This window comes from Apteryx mantelli, chromosome 4 (assembly GCF_036417845.1).
Source record: "Apteryx mantelli isolate bAptMan1 chromosome 4, bAptMan1.hap1, whole genome shotgun sequence".
Taxonomy (NCBI): domain Eukaryota; kingdom Metazoa; phylum Chordata; class Aves; order Apterygiformes; family Apterygidae; genus Apteryx; species Apteryx mantelli.
The window spans coordinates 45,248,484-45,263,063 of NC_089981.1; the positions used below are offsets into that span (position 1 = coordinate 45,248,484).

General features: G+C 40.8%; 1 protein-coding gene across 3 annotated transcripts in view; it reads right to left on the minus strand.

Annotated features, from left to right (window-relative positions):
* The window catches only part of MADD (MAP kinase activating death domain), a 61,026-nt gene that overhangs the window by 32,581 nt on the left and 13,865 nt on the right, over positions 1-14,580 (minus strand). For 2 of the 3 annotated variants that reach the window (XM_067296364.1, XM_067296363.1), the window contains exons 9-19: positions 13,998-14,233; positions 13,468-13,624; positions 12,390-12,493; positions 11,320-11,513; positions 10,394-10,725; positions 9,659-9,798; positions 8,437-8,538; positions 5,870-5,972; positions 4,648-4,834; positions 4,312-4,462; positions 1,594-1,800 (exon numbers count right to left, since the gene is read on the minus strand). In XM_067296364.1, the coding sequence (XP_067152465.1) occupies positions 1,594-1,800; positions 4,312-4,462; positions 4,648-4,834; positions 5,870-5,972; positions 8,437-8,538; positions 9,659-9,798; positions 10,394-10,725; positions 11,320-11,513; positions 12,390-12,493; positions 13,468-13,624; positions 13,998-14,233 (1,913 nt within the window). The remainder of the gene's footprint in view (positions 1-1,593; positions 1,801-4,311; positions 4,463-4,647; positions 4,835-5,869; positions 5,973-8,436; positions 8,539-9,658; positions 9,799-10,393; positions 10,726-11,319; positions 11,514-12,389; positions 12,494-13,467; positions 13,625-13,997; positions 14,234-14,580) is intronic. The other variant, XM_067296366.1, reaches the window with a different exon arrangement.

Genomic DNA, 14,580 nt, shown 5'->3' on the forward strand with positions numbered 1-14,580 from the left:
ATTTGGTGAAATCATATCCTCCTTGTAATTTATTTTCGTAGAAGACAAGTGGAAACCATTAGAGCATCAGAACCACCAATAAACACTTTCCTGTTGCCTGTCCTTGAACATTGTGAAATTGTTTAATATTCTGGCAACAGTAGTTCTAACAGAGAGTATTAAATAGTACTTCTTTTGCAAAGCACTTCTTACAATGCTTCACAAACACAAACTGTCTGGGGTCCCTATGATTTCCCCCTTCATGGAGTATTAATATCATCTGAGGGAAAGGAGCTAGCTGAGCAATCCAATCCAAAGTATCTCTTCATTCTTCACAAGAATTCTGGCCCAGAGTTTGTTTTATTCTTAGTTGTGTCAGAAACATACCTGCCTTTTCCCTTTTTCTACAGAAAAGCAATTAAATAGCTCAGAGCCAACCAAACCACTAAGTTGAAATACTGGAAATCTGAATTCTTTTAGCTCCCTGTGAGATTTCCAAACAGAGTGCAAGCCTCTTGTTTCTGTGCAATTGCCTCCATTACCTCTTGGATCAAGAAAGCAAAGTCAGAAGGACTCAGAATCAATTCAGAAGGGCTCAACCTGCAGCTAGTACATGGGCACAGCAAAGATCGTCTGAAGCTTCTGCACATAAGCACCCCGTGCACACATTCCCTTGTCTTATACAACATACTGGATATATAGTCCCACTGTAGCACACTGCTTTTAGAAGGAATCTTCCATACAATGATTCCATTTAAAAGTTCTTTTAAACAGGATATAAGAAGCAATGGCTAAAATTTAACATAACATTTTTGGAGCTGATACAGGGTTTTCCTCATCTGCTGATGGTACGTTTCTCTTGTATGCAGGTTGGATCCAAACCTAAATCTTGTTTTTTCCCCCCCTACATCTACAAAGCCCCTCCCCAACTTTTTTTTTTTTTAAAGGTAAAACAGAATTCTAAGTTTACCTCTAATTTTTTCCCCAGTCATTTTCTTTGTTTTCCAGCTATGGAACATGCGTGGAAATTTTTCCAGTAACAAGCCTAGCAGATGCTGTTTAGAAGGGCAAGCATTCTATTTGCCATTGCACAGAAGGAAGATCCATCAGTCCTAATCACTGACACTACAAAGCTAAAATGCATACATATAAGCAATGAAATCTGTTCTGTTTTTTTTTTATTACTAACAATTATCAGATTCTGGTTCACATTTCTATCAGGATACACACTCAATAATCCAGAGGTAGTCAGGAATGAAAACTGTTTCACACAGTCCCTTCCATATTTGCCCTTTCCAAAGTCCTACTGGCTCTGTTTCCCTTTGGCCATTTTCTGTTACTTGAAAACATCAGCCATAGAGCAAAAAACAAAGTTGTCTAAAGTGTGATGACATTCAGAAACAATTAAAACTAGAAAGCTCTGGGGAGAAAACTGCCCTGGAAAATATTTTTCCAAGAGCAAGAGAAGACACACATGATTATTCCTTGCGATCCAAGGTGTAAATGAAGCATGTTACAGCAGCAATGTAGAGTGTTAAAATGAAGAAAATGCAAATAGAACCTAATGCCAAGATAGAAGCCCCTCCTGCACTTCACATGCACCTCAGTACACACCAATGGAAGCAATAAAATTTTCTTCCTTTAGACTCCTCGTGTCAAACTCCCTTGGCCCCTTCCCTGCAGGGCTTGGTGCCTTTGGCATGAGCTGAGGTACCGGCAGCTGCATCACAGGTTTCGGCTCTGCTCTCGGGGTTGATGCAGGATCCTTGCCAATTGGAGTGACAGCGCCATCTGTCGGACTTCTTTTTCTTTTTTCTAGTTCTTTAAAGGCAAAGAACAACAAAGTGTTGCAAAAAAAACGTAAGGAAGAAGAAAAAGAGTAGGAGAGAACAGTCAGGAAGGAAAAGACAGGGGGAAGGGATGAGACAAATTGTTTCCCCTACATCATTAAGCCTGGCACTGAAATAGCTCAGTCCCACATTTAATCCCATAGGTCACCATGGCTTGCAGATAAATCGACACTGATGGAAACAGTAGAGGAGAAAGCCTGGGTGCTGGTTTGGGGATACTCAAATAGCTCTCTTTCCTGTATACTGGAAGCCTGCAAAACTTCTTTGGCACAGTGAGTGCAGTATTTCTTCTGCCGAGTCGTGCAAAATTATAGAATGCAGCCTAAACTACCAAAAATACTGCTTCTAGAATATAGGTAAATTCCTCTTACAGTGAAAAGATGACAAATACAATCATCTATGTTGGGTAACACTGAATGAAACTTCAGTTAAGAAAAAAATATCTGCTATAGCACTTCCATCATTCTCTGAGACTTTCTATAATCATATGTTCCCAAAAGCAATTTAGATCATTTCTCTGTATAACAAGCTACAATTTGAATTGCAGCAAAACTTTCAGAATAGAATATTTAAGTTAGAATTAGATTCCCAGTAAAGAATCTCCTGCAATTCTGCACAAACTGTTCCAATAGCTCATTATGCTTACAGTCAAAGTTTCACACCCTGATGTCTAAATTTGTCTAGCTACTAGCTTTTGTAATACCTTTGTCCCATAGATTAAAGATTTTGCTATCAGCACCACCTTTCCATATAGATAATTACAGAAAAAGATCAATGTCTAAGGCTCAACTGATTGAACGCTGCCATCTTTCAGAGTAGAAACGTTTTCCCAATTCCTTGAAGCTCTTTTCAGAAACCATCTCAATTTTTCAGCATCTTTGCAAGGTGCAATGGTCAGAACTGAAAACACTACACCAGCTGTGGTCTTGTTGGTGACAAATTCAAAGACAATATAATCTCTGCATCCTAGATCTATATTCCCAGGTTTACATAAGTAACAACAACAACTAACCTCCCCCTCACACAGACGAGTTTTCAGAGAGAGAGAGAGAGAAGAACACTGGGAAGCTCACACTTAGCTGCCACTTTCAGAGACACTGCTTCTTAGGATACAGTTCCCCACCCTATTATCATTGCTAACTTTCCTTGTTCCTAAACACATGACTTTAGTTTGGCCATATTAAAATAAATTCATCACAACCGTGCTTTATTAAGGATCTAGAGTACTCTAGATAAATGACCTATATCCACCACATCCATTTCCAACAGTATGCATCATATGCAAACTCTGAACAATTTTATGATTACTAGATCACTACTGTAATATTAAATAGCATTAAGATGAATGCCAATCTCTACAGATCATTTCTAGAAATTTATCTAAATTAACACATTGAAATCAGATAGGAGATACTAAGTATTTAAAATTTGACTATAAATCAAGATGTCATGCAATAATGAGAGAAGTGCTTTAAAGATGCATCGATCCTATAAAAGTTTATATCTGTAAATTTTGTTGTGTGTGACCAGAATTAATTCACTTTAAGCTTTATTTACTATCAAACTATGGCGTTTGGCACTATATTAGCATGATTTCACTCTAAAACCATTGAGTTTTGCACTAGTCATTCCATAATTTTGCTTAGGAACAGTGTCAGATTGAAAGGCTTATAATTACCCCCACATTTGGGACTGCTACACCAGCAGAGTCCTCCTGACCTACCTCAGCATTCTAACAATGTTTGGAAACAAATATCAGTAGCCCACAGAGCATCTGAGCTCATCAACTCATAAGATCCCTGATGTAAGCTATCCAGACTGCCAACTATAAGACACTTAATAGATGTTACTCCTCTGCTACTGTGAAATAAATAGCTTTTCATCATATGAGATTACAGCTGAGTCAAATATCTAATACAGAGGTGACATTATTATCTTTTGTCCTTTCTCCTTATGCATCCATTTTATTTTCCCTTAAAATCAGATTTTAAGAAAAACTGGAAGAACAAAGAGGTATTACCTAAATCAGACATTCCTCTTTAAGAGTTTTTAGTGATATAAGAATTACTGTGTAATGCAAGGTGGTTAGTACAATCTTAAAGTTTGCTATAGTTCCACATTAGAAATATCTCCCTTCCTATTCAGGCTGTCTGGAGTAACTTTCCAAGACTGTGGACGGGTCAGTCTCAGCTGAAGGTCCCCGCTCACAGAATTTCCACCCTCATCTGTAAAAACTTTTTAATCATGCTGCGTAGTTTGCATTTTCAGCTGTTGGTATGGCCATTATTTTGCTTTGGTCAGCTGCAAGTGTGCAAGAGAATTGTTTCAAGCTCTGTAAGGTTTCAGTAACAATGATACAGTTCTTACCTATTTTCAAAGTGTGGTAAAACCCCTGAAATATCAGAAGCCACAAAACATCTAACTTTACAATAAGGATCTTGTTTGCCTCAGCGCCCTATATTCTCATAAACACATTTCTTACCTTTATTGTAATAGTGAGTGTGTGCTATCTCTAGCAGGCCAAAAACGCTGGCCATGCCTCCCAGGCCAGCATTTGCATATGACTGCTCCAGGCTCAACACAGTGCACTTCAGCAAGTCCAACATGCCTTTGTAAACCTTGCGGCTGATCTCCTACAATGAAAATCCCAACAGTGTCACTATTTCAGAAGTGAGAAAGTCATTCAAGAACACAAATTCCAAAACAGCGCTGTAATGTCAGCATGTCGGATTAATTTAACATACTGTTTTTAAAACCTTCTATGAATTGAATCTAGGCATACACCAGGTATGAGGACCCTGCAGAGTTCAGCACTGACCACATCCTGTATGATGTCCTGTCGAGCGTCTTCTTCTGACTGGATGGTGCGATTTAGCTTGCTTAGTACAAAGACACGGAGTTGCTCACTCTCCAGCAGACGCCGGACTCTCTTCATGTTCAGCCAGCCAACACCCTGCCCATCGAGAACATTGTGTACGACCTCCTTCAGGAACTGCTGGTTCTCACTGATGGATATATAGAGGAGAAAATCACCAGGCAGAAGTTAGCCCTCTGCTTGACTAGGTTTTCATGGGAAGAGAGATACAGCCAGGACACACACGTAAATGCACTTTGTATCAAAGCTAGGTTTACAGGAAAATAACCTCAGTTTAGCTAGGCATGCTGCTAACATAACTGCCCAAGCTCTGTTCTAGAGCTGTGGTATCATTTATCATTGTCCCTTATTTCCTGTAATAAGCTGTAATCAGCTTTTCCCCAGTCCTCTATCTACTACTCTACTTCCCACCTCCACAGCAATCCTCAGAATCCATAGGAATCTCTTATACCACCACCTTTGCTTTGTCCTACCTGTAGGCTTTCCTTGAAAGGTGAAGGGCAACCCAACTAACAATACTAGTGCAGCAGCCTTGTTGGGTGTACCGCTTCAGCTTGCCTTGCCACAGTGTGGGGAAGAGTAGGAAGGCAGGAACTCCTGTGCAGCCTGCTGTGCCCCCCAGTATGAACTGCAGTTTTTGTCCTTGCTTGCCTCCCATCCCTATTAGCTTAAAGTAAATTTCACTCTACACATGGCTGTTAGGGAAGAAAGGGAGGAGAATGCACAGGCACAGGTCAGGTAATGTTTACTTGCACCATGCTGAGTCCCTTCCCAAGGCTGAGAAAAGCACTTCTCGTGAACTCATAGAATCAAACTGCTCCATGTGACTCAGCTGATCCCCTGCATGGTCTGCTAAACCGCTACTGGCTAGACTACCTCATTCAGAACAGACTCAATTACAAAGATGAAATACTGAGTTAAAGCAGGGTCTTTCAGGACCTAGAATCTTTTTGGAACTTGGACCGAAAGAGGATAGTCTGAAGCACCAAAAAACACATATATATACACTATTAACTGAAAGGCCATCCATAGGAAATCTTTTCAGACAATCATGTGTGTAAGCTTAGGGCCACAGAAAAGTACTACATAGTTTTCAACGGTTGTACTTGGTCATCTTTCCTCAGGAAGTTGGAGACCTTTGTAACAATACACACACACACACTACCTGGAGTTGCTAGTTCGTCCCTGAGGTGATGGAGATTCTCTTTTCACTGTTGGGCTGTGCTTAATGACTGAAGACTTTTGATCCACAAGGGCTCGCCTGTTCCCTAAACAGGAGAGAAAACAGGATAAGAGGAAGAGGGGTGGGGGGAAAAAACAATCTGTTCCCAGAACAGTAACAAGCGATGCTAAGGCTGGCTAACACACCTATTAGGATTACAGATAACAGACTTCAAACAAAATGGAAACTCCAAAAAAGCAGCAGCATATATCATATTCTAGCATCACACATCGGCAGAAAACAGTAATGTGAGTAATGCAGAGAGAAAAAGAGAAGATGGTAATGGGAGCAGGAGGTGAAAGGCAGGAAAAGTTTGGCTGCTCTGCATGCAGTTCCACAACAAGAACCATCTTCAAATTAGTCACTATATGTAAAAGCATAATGCATTGGGGGTGACTAGTATAGATCATGTGATACTGGTTACCCAATGAGAAAGGTAGCTCAAAGTCAGGCATAGGGAATGCTGGAAATTGGTATATCATGCACAGCTCATGCTGTAGGGAACCCACCTTCATTGCTTACTGGGCCAGCTTCAGTAATAATCTCCATTATAGTATTTAACCCAAATACTGGGACACAAAATATACAATTAGTAGTGTACTACAATATCTACACTCCCCACCATCAGCATCAAAAAAAAAAAAAAAAAAAAAAAAAAAATCCAACTACCAGCTTCTTCCCAGACCTCCCTCAAAACAAAACCCAATGACACTAGAGCAGGAAGGATGCTTGAAAGCCCAAGACAACAAGGGCCAGCCTAATTAATCTAACAGATAGTGCTTGACTTGAAATTTGGCATTGTGGAACCAATGTATTGCACCTCCAAGGGCACTATTGCACACACTGCATTTCAAGAGCACTATCAAAAAAATCTGCATCACTGAGGAAAAAAAACAATATTAATGGATGTGCATGAAGTAAAAATTAAAAAGGAAGATGAGAAGTCAAACAGCAGCAATGAGATGGAGTCCCAGCATCATTTCCCATTACAGAGTTACAAACACAGGGTACCACACACACTTGGTAAGAAAAGGAGTTACTCAGCAATTTTGTATCCTTACAACAGAGACAAAAACACATTTAAAAACCAGAGAAGTGCCCAGCGGGAACCTCAGTGAGCTAGCATGCGCACATAAGTGAACACAAACACATACACACCCTTACACATGCACAAAACGGACCAAACTACTCCACAGAAATCTCATCCTCATAGCTGCATAGTAACATTAAAGGCCCTGCAGCATTACAGTCATCAAGAAAAAAAACACCAAACTGCGGAAGATGAGGCACAAAGCATGAACATGGAATGGCAAAACCCATCACTGTTTTCTTCCAATGTATGGAATCAGTCATTAAGAAGTTTACCCATGAAAATAACCCTGACTTGAAGCGTGCTTCTTATCCTGCACAATCGGACATGAAAACGCAACCAACTGGTAGAATCTTGTCAAAAACAGCTGTGCAGAGTCTCTGCTAGTGTTTTCACCATACCAGTCCTGTTCCTCCTCATTTTACACACAGGGGATGATTACTTGTCTCAAAAACAAAGTCCAAAGCAGAAACACAAAACTCAGCTTATGGCCTTTGTTTCTACAAGATCAAAGGTCAGCAAAACATCATACCAACCTTCATCCACATCCCTTCCCACTTCCAGATTAAAGTAATCTTTACCGATGAAAATGAGGAGGAGGAAAAAATAAATAAATCAACATATTAAAACAAAAGCAGTAAGTTCTAATCAGATAGAATAACTCAAAAGGCAAAATAAAACCTTCACCCAGTTCACCAACTGAAAAGGTCTCAACACTAAAACACCACCATGTCCGCAACCACCCTTCCACTGTCACATTCAGTGCAAGGATGACCAGGCTGACTAATTCCCTAGTGTAAGAAGGTAATTTCTCTAGCCTCTGTTCAATCATGTTATCTAATGATAGCGCAGACAAAAAGAAGATGTTCCAATTAGAAGATTGTGCATGTAAGTTAGGGATGGATCTTCACTCTGGTTGAGCTGAAGCATGTGTATACTTTAACTTTGATCAGGTAATTTTCTATTTGGTGAACTGAAAAGACTATTAACACTTTTGAAACCTATGGAGACCTCAGTCTCCACAGGAGGTGGGCAAGCATTATCCCCACTCATAAATGGGGCATCACTGAAACAAGTTGCCTAAAGCTAATCATGAAGATAGTGTCAGTGCAAAAGTAGAACCTAGTTCTTCATTCCCATTCTTTATGCTAAGTACTTAAAAAAAAAAACAAAACAAAGTACAAAAAACCCCCCCCACAATATTCACTCTGTATCCTTTAAAATAAACTAGCAAGTTTCCCATTCCAACACAGACTAATTGTTGGAAAGAAGTCCACCTGAGAAACATTAGACCCAACATAAGTACTAACCCAAACTACCAAAATGCTTTTACTCCTAAAATGCCTTTTAGGAGTAAACCCTCAGATTGCTCAGTTACAAGAATGTAAAGGCTGTAGGAGACAAAGGGAAAAATGGTTACCTTTTAGGCTGGGAAAGGGAGTATTCTTGTCTCTCCCAACTTTGGTTGGTAGGGCTAAGTTGGATAGACTAAAACTTGTGCTGTGGTTTCTGTACAGGCTGCCTACAACAGAAGAAGAAAACAATTAAATGCCTAATGCTCATTGCACACCCCAAACTTCTTAAACTTCCTGCAATTCACCTTTTTATTCAAGGTCCCTAACGATGGAGTACTACTTTATTATCTAGAATCTTAGAAGTATGTCATCTCATTTATGATGCAACCACGTCTGTAATTAGATTATTCTGAACTGTATAAGTCTAATTCTTAGCTTTTATGTTACAATTATTGCCATTGTATCTTTGAGTCTTGTACCAACAATATCCACTTGTCTTCCTGCACTTACACAGGTTACCTCACATCAACTGCGTCTTCTAATTTGATTCTCTTTTTAGGAGCAAATGAATGGTAGGGACCTCATAAAAGAACAGGATGAGAGAAAATCTCCAGAGTATTTAAGCTTGAAGTGAGGATTGTGCACAGAGCCTTGTGAAACTCCATAAATCTGCCACAGAAGTTTGCTTTAAAATAGAAGCTTTCTATTTATAGAGAGAAAACACAACAGAAGTTTTTCCTAGCACTGAGAGATCTTAAAGATCTTAATAACATAACCAGATGACTGTGCATTGTTAAGTCTGCAGACAGCCTGAAAGCATCTCACGTAGATCAATAAGCTGATTATCTCTAATACCTCAGGATGTTCATTTAAAACATGAGCATAACTACTTAGTCTGCTTAGGTTATCCTTTTCAGCCTTATTTTAGTAATAATCATTTTTACCAGAAACATTCAATACATTTTCCCCACTGTCACAAACTCCTTCCCATGCTCCCCACAGCAGCAAAAGACTTGACTGGTCATATTTTTTTCATTCATCAGAAAACTCTATATTAGTTTTCCCTACCAGTAGACTTTATTATTAAAACATATTTGAAAAATTCTGATCTGCACCTCAAAGTGCCATATAACTCAAGGGCCTAACCATATAACTAGTGCTTTAGGTATTTTTCAGCAAGAAAAACTTTATCAGCAGCATAAGTTAAATAGATCCCGTGGCTCCTAACATGATTTCTGGAGACCTGGTGACAATTTAATAATCAAACCATTCTCTCGACTAGCCACCTCTCTATTGCAACTCTCTTTAATCTCTAACATAAAAACAGCTTAATGCATTAGTACATACTGGCAAAAGACATGATGCCTCCAAAACCTTCACTGCTGTTGTTGGAGATGGTAGAGTTTGGGGAACTGGCCCTGGAGTCTGAATCTGCATCAGAATCATTGGCCAGTTTTAAGCTGTTTGGGCGCAGTAGCTTCTGAGACCTTTAAAGAAATAAGTACAACTGTTAACAGCATTTTTCCAACCAACTGCGTCATCCCCCACAATCATACAAGGTGGTCTCATTCCTCACCAGTTTTCACCACACTACCCTTAACATGGTGGCAGGTGAGGGGATGGGGAGAGTGGATGAAGAATATTTGTATTCAGGCTTTTATTACCTTTCAGGGTATACTGAAAGTCTGTCTGTAAAAGGGCATCTGTGGATCAGGGGTGGAAGGGGTCTGCTTTGAGAGTAATTACAAGAAAACCCAATGTTATCTGTCACTATAGTGTCAAAGCCCCTCACATCTTACCCCCAAGAGACAAGGCTTCACAACCAAAATTCCTCATATATTTCCAAGAATCAGCAGGTGATATCCTAGAACACTTCTAGGAAACACTGGTAATTCTGTTAGGAACTGAGGGAACTAAGCAACTGCCTGCAGTCAAACCAGAAGGGTTTGCAGAATTTCAGCATTAAATGGCAGTGACCAACAATACACTTCAGGTGCAAAGAACATTTGAGTGTTAAACCACATGAAGCAAATGGAAACCCCAAAATTGCTGTACAGAAAGGCAGGAGGTAGGGAGACTCGCCTGCTTCCATCGAGATTCTGGTTAAATCTTGGAGTGTAGCTCTCTTCTTGCTCATCATCCTCATCCTCTGTAGGAAATCCATACTGTGGTTCAAAATAGGGATTGTCGTACTCTCGCTTCCTCACCCCTCCTTCTGCAGAGCTCATACTGCCAGCTGGGCTGTCACTCTCACGACGATCCAGGCTCATCTTGGGAAAGCTTGGTTGCAGTGGCAAGGAAGGGAGATGGTTTGAAAACCCAGCAACTATCTTCTCTTCCATCTCTGCTGAATCTGCTGACTCCTGTGGACCAGTCAAATCATTGTCCTGTTTGCTAATTTGTATTACATCCAACTGAATGGCAGGAAAAGAACAATTATTTCAAACTGGGCAGTCTACAGGGTCCTTGCAATGACTTGCAACCCCATCCCATCACCTCTATCAGTGGCTCTAACCTAGAGTTTCATAAACACTGCAGTATTTGTGCACTGTTCTAGGGGCTTACTCCCCTGTAAAATATATCTGTTAAGCATTAGCTCAGGATAACTGCTCTCCATTACACTGCTTTGCGACTACGGAAGCAACTCCCCTTCTTCTTAAATGACCACAGATTCATGACTGTTCCCCCACCCACTCCCCATTCCTCTAATGCATTAGATCTTTGTTTAAAAGCAATTCTTGCAGTCACATCCTGGACCTCTATGTTAGTAATACATTTTTCAAAGCATGGGAGCTTGTGTGTACAGGAATGCTCTGTCCCAGCATAGGATGCTACCATAAACTCAGCCTTGGCTCAGAAAGTCCAGAAAAAGCATGCAAGCTATTCTGCACATGGTTTCACAGTCCTACTAGCTTTTGCCCTCCTCGAACAGAACCACGTGCATTCTCCCCTTCTGCACATCCTAATACCATGTCTGATCTCTGGGCTGAACTCATCCCAGTACACACATGATTCACTCCATGGATGACAGTGCTGGGGCTGCTACTGGCTGTAGTGCTGGAACTTGAACGAGGCTGGTTGTTCTCTTGGGAGTTCTCACTGTCCATGGCCTGTTCATCCAGATCCCCTGAATATTCTTGAAAATCATCAAATTCCACTTCACTAGCATCACCAAGGGCTGCGTGAGTCAGGGGATCAACATCTGCAAACACAGCATTTTGCATTAAAGAGTACTGCCTTCTTCAGCCTCTCATTCATCTAAAGATCATTGGCAGATGAGAACTGCTCAGCAGAATATAGAATCACAAAAATTTAGGTTAGAAAGGACCTTTGGAGGTCATCTATTTCAACCGCCTGCTCAAAGTGGAGCTAACTTCAAAGTTAAAGCAGGTTGACTGGGGCCTTGACCCATTGAGTTTTGAAAGTCTCCAAGGCTGGAGATCCCACTGTTTCTCTAGGCACCTATTACAGTGTTTAACCATGCTCACTGCAAAGAGCTTTTCCTCATTTCCAAGCAGAGTTTCCCTTGCAGCAACTTGTGATTACCTACTGTCCTTGGGACATGGAAAATACATTGTGGTTTCCATATTTAGTTTCTTAAAGAAAGCAATAGTTTCTCACTGTCACAAGAGAAGCTATTGCTGCAGCCTCCATACAAACCACAAAGAATGAATTTTCCTGTCCTCACTAGGATGAGTGATTCATTGAAGTCAGCACTGAGGACCAATATGTAGGGGCAGGAGAAAGCTGGTGCTCTGCTGCTTGCATTGCACCACATCTGTTGGCAGCAGCAGGTTATTCCCAGACCTAGCAAGGCAGTTTTGTTCAGCAGCACCTAATTCTGTTCCTTTCTCCTAGCATCTTTTGGAAGGTGTTGTTTATAAGCGGAAGTATCTTTCTTTTGCCCTTTCTTTTGCTCTGGATGTAGAAGGATAAAGTCTCTCCTACCTCAGAGCAAGACTATGGCAGACCTTGCTGATTCAGAGACTTAGAGGTAGCATTTTTGCCACAGCACAGGTGAATGGGGAGGAAGAACCTATGCGGGCTTAGTGAAAGCACAGCTCACAGAGTTACTCACTTGGGGTATCGCCATTAATGTCACATTTCATCATCTCACTGACAAAGTCACCAAGGGAGGAGTAGGAGGAACTTGAGTCATCATAGTCGACACTGTCACTGCCACTGCCACGAGAGGTAAGAGAGATGAGAGGCAGCACAGCAACAGCAGGGTCAAATATTTCAAAGATGTGAATCAGCACTGATTCCATGGGCCTCTTAAAATTTCATATTACAGTCCCTATGAGCAAACTTTTCTCAGGAGTTGGGGTTGGCTTTGTGAAATGTAAGAACAAATGAAATAACTTTGAGATAGGTGAAGAGACAACACAGGAAGAGATTTAAGGTTTTCGGCAAAATTAATGAGGTCAAGCATAGGTGGGCAGTGTATGAACTCTCAGTGGAGTTGGGGGGAGAAGCTTCAAAGAAACTGGAAATCACAAGAGAAAGCATTTCCTTTTTATGATAAATGATAAATCCAACTCTGTCAGCTTCACTAGTGCTGTGCAGAACATAAAAAGGCAAACAATTCCCAGCCTGAAAGATCTCATAGGTTAACAGAAAATGAAAGGTAATAAAATTAGATGCAAAACTGAGGAATATAGTCAAAATCACTATAACAAAAAAGTTATTTTCATTTTATTGAATATAAAAAAGGTCTCAGGTAGTGGGTAATACTAACAAGTTTTGCATAACTATGTGCTTTGAGTAGAGATTTGAAAGAATGGTAGAATGGGCAGGAAAGCTTGTAGTACTGAAGTAGGAAAAAAAACTGAGAAAGAGCAGCATGGAGAAACAAAACGTTATGGCGAGGGAAGTATCAAATAGCAAGAGGCACACAGGTAGCAAAAGAAAGCAGGAAAATGCAAATGAAGAATTGTGTTAAATGAAGGCTTGAGAAGACACTAGCAAAGGGATCAGAGGTTGCTGCAATGCCAGAGCAGTGAGACACAATCCACTTTGGCATCAGTATTCTGCCCAGATGCAAGAAATAAACAGTAACCAAGGAGGCCAGAGAAAAAGGCTGCAAGTGAAAAGTAGCAAGAGGCCAGAATATCTGAAGTGACTACCATGTGACTAGGGTTATGCTCCCCACTAACCTGTCATCAGTGGGATCAGAGTCCGTTTCCTTCTCTACTGGGACATTCAGTGCTTCAGCCAGCTGGGAATTACTGTCATAGACACGATAGTGGATAGGCTGCAGCTGGTGAGCATACCACTTAGGTTTGTCACCAATCAATGCTGGGTCAAACATGTCTGCACAGAAAACAAGAAGAGTTAATTGAACTCATTCACTTGTGTCAGAGGCCTCATTCACAGTGAGGCTACCCCGGTAAGTCTTGCACAAAGGAAGAGAATCTCTGCTCTGAGAAGCCTGCAAAACTACTTCTCTGCAAGCAGACAAGGCACAAGAGGTGAAATTAACTGGAAGAATAGGGAGCTAATAGCAGGGGTAACGCAGTAGGAACCCATCAGGACATACATAAAAATAGAATAGGGTTCCTTGAACTGGAAATCCCTCCTGAGCAGGAATAATACAGTGTTAGGCCAAGTTCTTTCCTAGAATCTCTCTGCAGTTTAAGTTCCAGCAACACACCAACTGTGCAGGAAAGTTAAGACCAAGACTTACTGTTATGAATTCTTTGAAAAGCATAGTTAGTAGGGTTGAGTGACCATTCTCCAAAGTATTCTACTGCCTGGGTCCTGGAAAGCTTATCTGCAAAAGGTGTTTGTTTTGGCCTAGAGGCAAGAAAGGAACTGGCCTGAAAGGCCACCACTGGTCGTGGGAAAAGCCGAAGAGTGCGAGTATGCATCTGGAAACCTTGCAAAACATTTGGCGAGTTGAAGAATCTCACCATAGCAACCCTAAAAAGAAACAGAGGGCAATATATCAGATAAAAAAAAAAAAAAACAGAACAGAACAGAAGACAGAGAGCCTTTAAAAGTTATGCAGTGGGCAATGTTTCAAACCTCTGAAGAATAGTAACCCAATGCAAAAATTTCATCTTCCCAGAAAACTTCTTAAAAAAAGATCAAGAAGTCACTTCACTTTAATTCATCACCTCAGCACCAAGACCCATCCGAGGAGAGACTTCTTTCTCATACCAGCTAGCTGAGGCAACAACCAAGTCTCCAGCTTTCTTGTAGTTCAAAGTCTGTGATTTAAGCTAAGGAGACAATATCATACTGACAAGTCCGGGGTAAAGTGGCTG